General features: G+C 53.6%; 1 protein-coding gene across 2 annotated transcripts in view; it reads left to right on the plus strand.

Moving 5' to 3' along the window:
• Positions 1 to 11,327, plus strand: part of KIF1C (kinesin family member 1C) — a 23,170-nt gene extending 11,843 nt beyond the window's left edge. For both annotated transcript variants that reach the window (XM_063112461.1, XM_063112459.1), the window contains exons 17-23: positions 2,428 to 2,507; positions 3,407 to 3,501; positions 6,511 to 6,594; positions 7,001 to 7,187; positions 7,333 to 7,405; positions 8,086 to 8,706; positions 10,100 to 11,327. In XM_063112461.1, coding sequence (XP_062968531.1) covers positions 2,428 to 2,507; positions 3,407 to 3,501; positions 6,511 to 6,594; positions 7,001 to 7,187; positions 7,333 to 7,405; positions 8,086 to 8,706; positions 10,100 to 10,783 — 1,824 coding nt within the window. In that variant the 3' untranslated portion in view covers positions 10,784 to 11,327. The remainder of the gene's footprint in view (positions 1 to 2,427; positions 2,508 to 3,406; positions 3,502 to 6,510; positions 6,595 to 7,000; positions 7,188 to 7,332; positions 7,406 to 8,085; positions 8,707 to 10,099) is intronic.
• Positions 11,328 to 11,866: the final 539 nt, after the last annotated feature.

Below are 11,866 nucleotides of genomic sequence, written 5' to 3' on the forward strand. Positions count from 1 at the left end.
CCAACCCAGGAATGGTCGGGTGGAGAATTGGGTTCTAAAGGAAAGGCTACAGTTTGTCTTGGAGAGAGCGTAAGGAAATTCCCCTTTTGCTGGGACCCCTACCACCAGAACTAAGGACTTCTTAAATCAGTGGTTTTCATACTCCGACCTTCCTTCTCAGGGGCTGAAGTGGAAGGGCAGGACCAGGCTCTGGCCTGAGCAGCTCCCTGCTTATCTGCTCGACGCCCTGGGCTTCTAGATAAGATTTCATTTGAACAAAGAGTTCCCAGGCTGAACAAAAATTGAAAAGCACTTCCCCAAATCGTGTCCCCTCTTCCCAGGAATAGATCTCTTTCTGTTTCCAGAGCCCATCAGTGTTTGCCAGTCCCAAAGCAGGCCTGACACTGCAGTGTAGGGAGGGGATGTGAGCACTCCCTCAAGAGAAGTATTGCAGCAGCGATTGCTGGAGAGCCTAAATGGAGGGGCAGACAGATGGATGCACGTTGTATCCCGCGTGGACACAACCTTGGGCTTTAGCCGCTTGGGATGCATGTCACAGAAGTACAGGCCTCCCTTACTGGCTGCTTCCCCTCCACACCCTGCTCTTTCCTGCCTCTGTGCTTCTGCTCACACTCCTGTGTTCATCTGGAGCTTTCTTCCGTCTGGGTGTTCACGCCCTCCTTATCCTCAGAGCCCAGCCCCCGCTTTGCCTTTCCCATGAAGTCTTCTTGAACCCCCTGAGTTCATGTGAGTCCCTTCCAGAATACGGTGGCACTTGACTCCCTTGGAACAAATGAGTGAATGAGTAGACTCAGCGAGGGTGTTCGAGGATCAGAAACTCCTCTACTAGGCTCCTGTTTCCCAACTTGGAATGGTGTTTCCACACCAAGTCTCCTCTCCCCAAGTTGACTCATTTCCTTACAGATAGGACAGCAGCATCTGGGTATGACTCATTGCTCTGTCCCACCCAGCACCTCATGGGGTCACACTCATAGAAAGCCCACAGTAAATCCTTGTAAAGCAGAGGCAGGTGGACTTGTGTTCGGTTGGAAGGCTTAGGAAAGCTTCGTGGAGGAAGTGGCATTTGAGAAAGACCATGAGGGACATGAATGATTTTGACAGGTGGTGGTGGGAGTAGGGGTGGAGGGGGGAGGGAGGCTGTTCTGGTGAGGGAGTGCTCACCAGGCAGGTGGGCTGCCAGGGATGCTGGAGGCTGGCCTCTGGAGGGAGTGCTTAGCAGTCCGCTGGGTGGGCACCCACAGTGGGTGAGAGGGCCTGGGAAAGGGGCTTGGACAGGTGGGCTGGCCTTGACATGGAGGACACTCAGGGATGTCAGGGTAAATTGCAGGCTCGAATCAGGTGGGCATGGGGTGCCAGCTGGAAGGTCTTGGTGGAGAAGCAATGACATGCCATGGTGTGGTATGGGCAAGAAGCTGGGAGACCTGCGGAGGTGGCAGGAAGCCAGTCAGGCCTGGGGTAGGTGGTGCAGAGGGCAGACAGGTGTGGGCGGAGGCAGCAGACGATGGGGAGGGAGACTCCTCTGGGAGTGGTGGCCTGTGGCCTGAGGGGGTCTAGAGGGAACAAGGCCTGTGTGCCACTGAGTTACATGCCTGGGGGGGGTGGAGAAATCATATCAGAAAGAAGTCAGGAAAACTTCCTTTGGTGGAAGGGAATGGGCTGGGTTTTCAGCACAGAGCAGCATCATGATCAGCCAGGTATGTGGGATGGATTCTGTCAGGGGGCTTCTGGCAGGGACAGCTCCACGCAGCTGCTGCAGTGACTCTGGCCTGAGGTGGAGCAGGCCCAGGCAGGGGCAGTGTCAGGGAAGTCAGGGAGTCGACAGCTAGAAACAGGTTTGTTTGTTTCACTTGCTTTTAAATTGAAGTGACACTTTTATTTTTAAATGGTAATTATGACGGTAATCCCTGCTCCTAAGACACTCAAGGTGTAGTGAAAGGTGAGAAGTCCAGTCTCCTCACCCAGCCCCTCCTTTACCCTCCAGAAGTTGCAAGACATGTTTTGAGGGAAGAAATGATGGGACCTGGGGACAGAGGGAAGACAGGGAAGAAGAGGAGGGTGTATGTGGATTTTAAGGCTTCCCATCAAGGAGTTTGGGGGCCAACGCACCTCTGAAGAGACAGGCCTTTAGGAGGTGGCTGACTTGGCGGGGTGTGGTGATTTTTGTAGGCCCCATTGTGTGAGGTTGGGCTGTCCTGAAGGCAGTTGATGTGAGAGGTGGGAACCAAAGAACCAAAGATGATCCTTAGGGCAGGGGGATAATGGGAGAAGGAGGGTAGGAGAGATTTCCAAGCATGAGGGCAGGGGTGAGCAGCTCGCAGTGTCAGGACCCAGAGGGTGTCTGCTTCCGTTCCTCCTCCCTTCGTCCTGGTGGCAGCCCTCACTGGCTCTCAGGAGCCTTCCCCTGATCACTTTCCTCTTGCCCCTCAGACTCCCCACCTGGTGAACCTGAATGAAGACCCCCTGATGTCTGAATGTCTGCTCTACCACATCAAAGATGGTGTCACCAGGTAGCATGTACCAAGTGGCTGGGGTGTGGGTGGGGTGGTTCTCCTTTTGGGGTGGGGTGGTTCTCCTTTTGGGGTGTGGCTGCAGAGGGATGTTCACACTGGTGCCTTCCTTTTCTGGTGGTCACTGGAGACACCCCAGATCTCTGGGCAGCTGCCTCCACAGCCCTGCTTGCTCTTCTGGCTTCTTGACAAGTTGCTGAACCTGCCTGCTCCAGGGCCATCGTGCCTCCACCCACCAATTTGGTTAGGGCGAGATGCCTCCTGGGACCAAACTGATCCCGCACATGTGAGGATGGCTCTTGATTTACTAGGCAGAAGAGCTGGTGGGAAACTTAGACCACCAGAGTCTTAGGCCCTAACATCATTGCCTTGGCATCCCCTGGTGGGACTCTTCACAGGGGAGGGAGAAGGGAGACAGGGCCCGCCCCACATTGTTGAGGCCAGCGCTGTGGCTGAGGGCAGGTGGCTTCACTGGCTGAGGCTCACAAAGCCCTGGGGCTTGGTGCCTCCTGTAGTTAAAGGGGTGAGGGCGCCCCTTCTCCTCCCACCACAGACATTTGTGGCTATCCTTGGAGATCATCGTGGGTAGGGAGTGAACCCTTAGGGTGATCAGCCCTAAGCATGGGTGGGAGGCTGTGGCTGAGGGTGCCTGTCTGCTCCTGGTTCGCTTTGCCCCCTTGCTGTGTAACACAGTGACTAAGAAGGCTCACGTCCCAGCTTCACCACTGCCCGGCTGCGTGACCTTGGGCAAGGTACTTTACCTCCCTGAGCCTCAGCTTCCTCATCTGTGAAATGGGACTAATTGTGGTTGGCTTGTGGAGCTGGATGAACCATGTTCAGGAGGGTCTTGGCAAATGTCTGGCACATAACTCAGAAAATGTTGGCCATTGCTTCCCCAGGGTTGGCCAGGTAGATGTGGACATCAAGCTGACCGGACAGTTCATCAGGGAGCAACATTGTCTGTTCCGGAGCATCCCTCAGCCAGATGGAGAAGGTAATGGCTGAGGGGGTGAGAGTGGAGTGGCCAGACAAGGAGAGAGACAGTTCCCATGTCCCACCGCACACACTGAACACAGAGGCCTGGGTTGGGCACTGGGGAGTGCAGCCACATAGGGAGGGGATGTGTCTTGGCCCTCAGAGGGGCTTTGAGCTCATGGGTATGAGTTGGGGAATGCCAAGGGTTGGCTCTCTGCACCCAGCCCGAGAGGGCAGACCACTGCATGGTCAGGGAGGGGTGAGGGTCCCGAGGCAGAAACAGAAGACTGGCATGCTGGGGGATGGAGATCTCATCCTTCTCCTTGCTCTTTTCAGCCTAATATTACAGCCTGGTCATTTTTTATGAAAACCTGTTTTTGTTTCAGTGGGATATCTGAGTTATTTCTGTGGAAAACCTGCTTCTATCTAGTGATGACTGCAAAGGTTTCTGATAGTTAATGGTCCATGTGTCCCTCTGGTCCCAGTTTTGGAGACTTTAGCTCTTATGTAGCCATAGCAGCAAAAGCTTTCAGGAATCACAAACCCTCAGGGTAAAGGTACTAGCCTTTCTGACATCAATAACACAATACTTGTGTGATTCAGGGTGTATTTTTAGGTCACCAGTTTGTTCTGGTTCAGTCACCTTAAAAAAATGGAATGATTTGGGTTCAGGTAGGCCCAAGTGAAGTTGAGCTCTGTGCAAATGAGTTGGGAGGGAGGGCAGGGAGACAGAATGTGGTACACATGAACTTTCTGTCAATACATATCCCATGCGCTGTGCCTCAAAGACTAGGAGTACCTGGCCAAATGCCTTTGAGGGGACAGGGATGTGGGGCAAGCGTGGTCAGCACATTTTTAAAAATAAAAGACACTATGGTGTGGCTGATAGCAGCTCAGGTTTAAGACCTGCCCATTGAATTTCAGTTTGGTTCAGGGTCAGTAGATTAACACAGTCATTCTGGTCTGGTTCAAGTCCCAGTGACAGCAAACGCTTCCGGCACTTTGGGCTGAAAGTTCTTGAATCAGTTCAGTTCAGTGGGTTATTTCCAAGTTCCTGTTCTGTGGTTACCTCTGTGTGCTAGGGGAGATACCAAAGCCATGCAAGGCCCTGGAGTGGCCCACTTTCCAGGGGCTCCCGGCGTGTTTGGGGAGATGACAGGAATGCCCGAGACTGTTAAGTCACAGTGAAAGTTGCCAGTGCTGCTGTGCCCCAAAGGGTGGGAGCTGGAGAGGTTTAAGCCACTCGGGTCTCTTCTTACAGCAGATTTAAGACTTGACCAGAGACAGGCAGAGAGGACGGGGGCAGCATGGACAGAGGTGTGGACGTAGAAGAATAGTTATTACTTAACTGATCATCTGCCTTGGGTCTTTGCATTTCTCCCTCAGCTCACAGGTGAGGGAACTGAGGCTCTCAGAGCCTCAGTGATTTGCCCAAGACCACACAGCTTGGCAGGAAATGGCATAACTGGATTCGAGCACAGGATGGCAGGCTCCAGGGGCTGTGCTGTGAACTGTGTCCTGGGCTGCCAGGTTGCTGTGGGGTCAAGGACAGGGAGAAGGCTGCCCTGGCCTGGCTGGAGTGCTTGTCTCCTCACGTGGCCCCATTTTCCCTCTGTAACACCTGTCCCTTCTTTTATTTTATTTTATTTTTGGCAGCTGGCTGGTACAGGGATCCGAATCCTTGACCTTGGTGTTGCGATAGCCCTTCTTTTAGTGGAGACTTTCGATTCTCTGCTTTTAAAAAAATTGTTAGAATTAAATGACTTTAGATTATTTTGTTTGTTGTCTGTCTTACCAGCCGGAGCTAAGCTTTATGAGAGCAGAGGTTTTTGTTTTTTATCGCTGCTGTATTTCCAAGACCTAATAAAACAGTGCTGGCAGATAGTAGGGGCTCAGTGTATTTGTGGAATCAGTGAATGAATTTTGGGGCCTGGTGGGGTTAGACTGCCCCCTTGTAGCCACCTGCATTCCGTCCTTCTCCGCCTTCTTCCGTTGCTGTTACCTGGACACACTGCACCACCGCAGCTGTGTCTGCCTGTCCTCTTCCTCTTCTCCATCATTTCTTTCTGCCTGTTGAAATCTGAGTCTCCCTTTGGCTTAGAAGGTACCACTTCCACATAATCATTTCCAGTCCTGTGCCCCTAAGCCGTATTCGTCTCTGTCCTCTTTGTCCTCTCATAGCATCTATAGTCCCCATCTCTGCCTGATGTTGCAGTTCATCCCAGTTTCTGTGTTTCTCTGTTAGTTTTAGTATAAATAACTCATGTTTGCATATTGTTTTATAGTTTATTTATTTGAGCCTTTCAACTACACTGTAAAAAAAAAAAAGATTTCATGACTCATTTTATAGAAGATCACAGCAGTGAGATGACTTGCTCAGCACCCTGGCTGAGAGTCACAGAGCCTGGGTCTTTGGAATATCAGGTTCCTCTGTGACAATGAGTCACTGCTTCATGAGGGCAGGGAGCTGCCTTGGGCATCTTCAGTCCCCAGCAAGCAGCAGGCTCAGTGATCTGTACTGAGGAGCCTTGACAGATGTCTGTGTTGGGTTGACTTTATCTTGTCATATGTTGGCTGTGGCTTGAGAGGATTAGTCAGGTGGTAGTTTGCAAGATGCATCAGACAGAGAGGTGGGCTGGGAGCCTGCTGGAGGAATCCAGGCCTGGCCAGGGAGCAGTTGGGATGGACATCTGGAAGGCAGAATGACAGGGCCTCTGACCAGTTGAACATGAGGAATGAAGCCTGAGGATTCCTGGTTTTCTAAGCTGCTGCTGGGAGGATGGTGGTGGGTGAGCAGGGAGCCACTGCAGAGGCTTCTGTGAGTTGTAGTTGGGGCTCTAACCCTCCTTCTGCTCTTCCTTTCCCGTGCTGCCTGCCACCAGAGGGCCGTGGCACCCCCCCACAGGTACTGGGGGTGGGACTGGTGGTGCATGTGTTATTTTGGGGAGTAAAGCAAGGTGGGCATTGGTGACCATCACCCACCTTCCCCCAGGGTCTAATCTTTCCCTTCCTGTCTCCCTCCGTTCAGTGGTGGTCACCCTGGAGCCTTGTGAAGGAGCTGAGACATATGTCAATGGGAAACTTGTGACGGAGCCACTGGTGCTGAAGTCAGGTAGAAGACGGGTCTCAGAGTGATGGGTCTGGGACGTGGCCTTAAGAAGGAAGTCCTAGGGCTTTCTGGGCTCATTCTAGTGTAGGAACCTGAAATTAATAAGAAATAGCCTGGGGATATGAGGAAGGAGCTTGGCAGCGACGATAGCTTGGTGTCTCTAGCTGTCCAGGGAAACAGGAAGGGGCTGCCAAGCACCCCTACCCCATTCCCTTTGGTCAACAGGGATGGGGTGGTTCCTGGGCTCAACCACGGGTGTGTCAGCTCTGACTGCCCTCAAACTTGGGGTGATGAGACAAAGGGTGTCAGGGTCCCGGGGACTTGGGAGCAAGGTCCTATGTGCCTTAGGCTGGGGATGGGTTTGCTGCTGTGGGGAAGTGAGTCTACTTTTCCCTTTTCCTGTCTCCAGGGAATAGGATTGTGATGGGCAAGAACCATGTTTTCCGCTTCAATCACCCGGAGCAGGCACGGCTGGAACGGGAACGAGGGGTCCCCCCGCCCCCAGGACCACCCTCTGAGCCTGTGGACTGGAACTTTGCCCAGAAGGAACTGCTGGAGCAGCAAGGCATCGACATCAAACTGGAGATGGAGAAGAGGTGCGAGGGGGTACCCATGTGCCCCGTGGCCTCCAGGCTGTCTCTCCCAGCCCCCAGGCCCCAGCATCGTCCTCTTGTCAGATACCCCACTGAGGTGGCTGCAGAGCCCCACACAGCTCTCCCTCCCCTCCTCACCCAATCCCAGGCTGCAGGATCTGGAGAATCAGTACCGGAAAGAAAAGGAAGAAGCTGATCTTCTGTTGGAGCAGCAGCGACTGGTGAGGGGTGGGCTGGGACTCGGTGGGCTGGTCATCTGAACCAGAGTAGGAGGTAGGTCCAGGGATGAGAGGTAGGGGTGGCTCTAGGAGGAAAAACCGCTAGGAGAGTATTCTGATGGGGCAGGAAACCTTGTGTGCATGGAGGTCACGTTCCTCCCAGTTGACTGGGGATTCCCAAACTCCATTCGTCCTGTGCTGCCTTTATGATTTTCACCATACCCAAGTACCAGCTGTACTGTTATTTGTTATTTGTTTTTTTGGTGGCTGGCCGGTACAGGGATCTGAACCCTTGACCTTGGTGTTCCTGGGTGGCACTCTGACCAACTGAGCTAATTGGCCAGCCTGTACTATTACTAAGATTGTCCTTTAAATGGACTTTTAAATCTTTAATCTGATCCTGAGCAGTAATATATCTGCACAGAATTCCAGACTTGATTATCTACACCTAGTATCTGTGATCACTTTCTCTGTGTCAGCACTGTTCTAAATACTTGGCATACACTAATTCTCCAAATGTATCTGTAGCAGAGGTTAAGCAGTCTGCCCAAGGATGCAAAGTTAGTTAGGGGTGGGGGCAGGACTTGAACCCAGCCACTCTGATGGGGGTGTTTCTGTTGTCTTTGGGTCACTCTGGCCTCTGCATGGCCTTTGCCCTCTCCCCATCTTCTCTCTGGCCCTAGTATGCAGACTCTGACAGCGGGGATGACTCTGACAAGCGCTCCTGTGAAGAGAGCTGGCGGCTGATCTCCTCCTTGCGGGAGCAGCTGCCCCCCACCACGGTCCAGACCATCGTCAAGCGCTGTGGTCTGCCCAGCAGCGGCAAGCGCAGAGCCCCTCGCAGGGTTTATCAGATCCCCCAGCGGCGGCGGCTGCAGGGCAAAGACCCCCGCTGGGCCACCATGGCTGACCTGAAGATGCAGGCAGTGAAGGAGATCTGCTACGAGGTGGCCCTGGCTGACTTCCGGCACGGGCGGGCTGAGATTGAGGCCCTGGCCGCCCTCAAGATGCGGGAGCTGTGTCGTACCTATGGCAAGCCGGAAGGGCCCGGAGATGCCTGGAGGGCTGTGGCCCGGGATGTCTGGGACACAGTGGGTGAAGAGGAAGGAGGCAGTGGTGGCGGCGGCGGAGGTGGCAGCGAGGACGGAGCACGCGGGGCAGAGGTGGAGGACCTCCGGGCTCACATCGACAAGCTGACGGGGATTCTGCAGGAAGTGAAGCTGCAGAACAGCAGCAAGGACCGTGAGCTGCAGGCCCTGAGGGACCGCATGCTCCGCATGGAGAGGGTCATTCCCCTGACCCAGGTAGGAAGGCCCCAGCCTGGCTTTGTCCCTCCTCTTCTCTCTTCCTTCAGTTTGTCCCTTTCGGAACCTGACCTTTCACCTCAGATCCCTACCTCCTTCTCCCTCTGTCTTTAAAAAATGTTAATGGAAGTATAATGCAGTTTTTCTCAGTGTAGTTTATGAATCACCTGCCTCACAATCACTAGGCTGCTGATTACAAATGCAGATTCCTGGGTCCCATCCCAGACCTACTGAATCTGCATTTATAATGAATGATTGATAATAAGCTCCCCAGGTGTTTCTGAAGTACAATAAAGTTTGAGAACTACTGAACTAAAGTGACCAATTCTTTTTTTTTTTTTTTTTTTTTTTAAAGACGACTGGTAAGGGGATCTTAACCCTTGACTTGGTGTTGTCAGCAGCACACTCTCCCAAGTGAGCCACAGGCCGGCCCCTAAAGTGACTAATTCTTAAGTTACAGCTTAAAGAATGTTCTCCACACACGTGTACCCTCTGATAATCACCCCTCCTCTCTGGTTGACCATTAACTCTGTGGTAGCGCTGTGCTGAGTGCTTTTCGTGTGTTATCTTGTTTAATCTTCACAGTAGCCCCTTGAATGGTGGTGGTATCATCTGTCCTTGCTTTGCATGTATTCGCTCAAATAAACATTTGAGTGCCTACTGTGCCAGACTTGGTGCTAGCCACTTAACAGGGACCCTTTCTGCTCTAGTCCAGCTTCCCTTCTGATGGGGAACGACAGTCAGTCTTAATCATAGCTCCTGGTTACTGAGGGCTCAACTTTCTGAACGCAGCTCCTCCTCCTCTTCCCTTGTTCACTCCACTCCAGCCTCGCTGGTGTCCTTGCTGTTCCTTGAACATGCTGGACACACTTCAGCCTCTGCACCTCCTTTTCCCTCTGCCTGGAATGCTATTCCCCCAGGTGGCCACATAGCTTGCTCCTCTCTTCCTTGAGGCCTTTACTGAAATAACTTCTCGATGAATCCATTTCTGTCCATTTGTAGCAGCCACTGCTGTGCCAGCTTCCTGTCCTCCCTGCTCTGTTCTCTATCTGAAATGTGAATCATTTTTTATAACAACCTTATGCACTAGGTACTGTTGTTATTGATGTCATCTTCCAGATGAGTAAACTGAGGCACAGAGAGGTTACAAGCCAAGGATCCAACCACACAGCTAGGAAGTGGCAGACCCAGGACTGAGCTCAGGCCACCTGGCTGTTAAGCCTGTGCCCCTAATCCACTATTCTTCTAGCTTCCTTATCTCCAAGCCCTTCTCTGGACCCCTTGACATCCAGCCACTCTAGGTCCTTCTAACATCCTTGTGGATCCACACGTCCTCAGGATTCAGCTCTCCTCACATCCCTTCTCCTTTTCTCTCACCCCCTCTCCCTCCCAGGATCATGAGGATGAGAATGACGAAGCCAGTGAGGCCACGTGGGCCACACCTGAAGGGTCAGAGGCAGTAGAGGAGGCAGCCCCCAGCGACCGAGTGCCCTCAGCCCGGCCCCCCTCACCACCCCTGTCAAGCTGGGAGCGGGTGTCGCGGTTGATGGAGGAAGACCCTGCCTTCCGTCGTGGCCGCCTTCGCTGGCTCAAGCAGGAGCAGCTGCGGCTGCAGGGACTGCAGGGCTCTGGGGGCCGGGGTGGGGGGCTGCGTAGGGCCCCAGCCCGCTTCGTGCCTCCTCACGACTGCAAGCTGCGCTTCCCCTTCAAGAGCAATCCCCAGCACCGGGAGTCCTGGCCAGGGATGGGGAGTGGGGAGGCCCCAGCTCCACCTCAAACCCCTGAGGAGGTCACTCCCCCTCCAGCCACCCCTGCCCGTAGGCCTCCAAGTCCCCGCAGGTCCCACCGTCCCCGCAGGAACTCCCTGGATGGAGGGGGCCGATCCCGGGGAGGGGGTTCCACACAGCCCGAACCCCAGCACTTCCAGCCCAAAAAGCACAACTATTATCCCCAGCAGCCCCAACCTTACCCAGCCCCACGACCCCCAGGGCCCCGCTACCCCCCCTACACTACTCCCCCGCGAATGAGGCGGCAGCGCTCAGCCCCTGACCTCAAGGAGAGCGGGGCGGCCGTGTGAGTCCTGCATCCTGGGCAGAGAGGGCCTGGTGGGCCCCTTGCTGGGAGAAGGGAAGACGCTGGGAAGCTGCTTCCCCAGAAGCCCTGGGGCAGAGAGGCCCTGGAGAGGAGAGAGAAGGTCCGAGTAGGTGACAGAAGACCAGGGGTGACTGAGCCGGAGGCTGAGGGAAGGAGGAAGGCACGGAGTTGCCAGGAGCAAACCAAAGTGAAGGAAGAGCGATAGGAAGCCGCCTCGGGGCCACCCCTTGCAGAGGGGGGTCCCACAAACGCTGCTATGGGTGGGGTGGGGGGCTAGGGGGCTGCGTAGCCAGTGTTTGACTTTCTTTGCGAGTGGGGACAAGGGGAAGAGAACAGAGTGAGGTGAGTTCTCCCCGGCCCTGTCTGTCTGCCTGTCTGTGGTGGGTTTCTGTGTCCAGGGAGGTGTGGTGGGATCGTAAGTCATTCCCCTCCCCTTCCAGGCCTCCTGCTATATTTGGGGGACCTGTCTGTTTTGGCTGGAGTCCCATGAGGATGTGGGACCCTCTAATAAAGGATAGCAAACAGAGGGAGCTTGTGTCTTGTCATTTGTTTTGGGGTTTTAATGGAGGTATAGGTTACATAAGTAAAACACAGATCTTAAGTGTACATCCCAGTGAATTTTTACGTGTGTAATCTCCCACGCAGTCACCACCCACATCAAGATATAAGAATGTTTCTGTCTTGTTCGTTGAACGTTCAGTGTCATGTCTCCTCTCTTCGGGGTACATAACCCATTCTCTTTTTTCCTTCTTTGGTTTTTGCTTACCCAGTGTGCACATCTGCCCCCAACACCGCCCTCATTATCCTGGACAATGTAGAGGCACTACCAGCCTGTTGATTCCCAACTGGCTGTTGCAACAGATATGGAAGGACTTGGAGGGTACAGAGGGGTTCTGCTTCGTTAAATCTCCTAACTTGTCTGAAAGGTCTCCCACGTAGTCACAATCTCCCCAGATAGGGAAGGTGTTGGTCAGGCCCACCTGAGTTTTCATCCTGGCCGTGTTATCTGCCTTTCTGCAAGTGCATTCAGTATTCCCAGTAATAGTTTATTAATCCTAAGACTTTT

This window comes from Cynocephalus volans, chromosome 10 (genome assembly GCF_027409185.1).
Source record: "Cynocephalus volans isolate mCynVol1 chromosome 10, mCynVol1.pri, whole genome shotgun sequence".
Taxonomy (NCBI): Eukaryota; Metazoa; Chordata; class Mammalia; order Dermoptera; family Cynocephalidae; genus Cynocephalus; species Cynocephalus volans.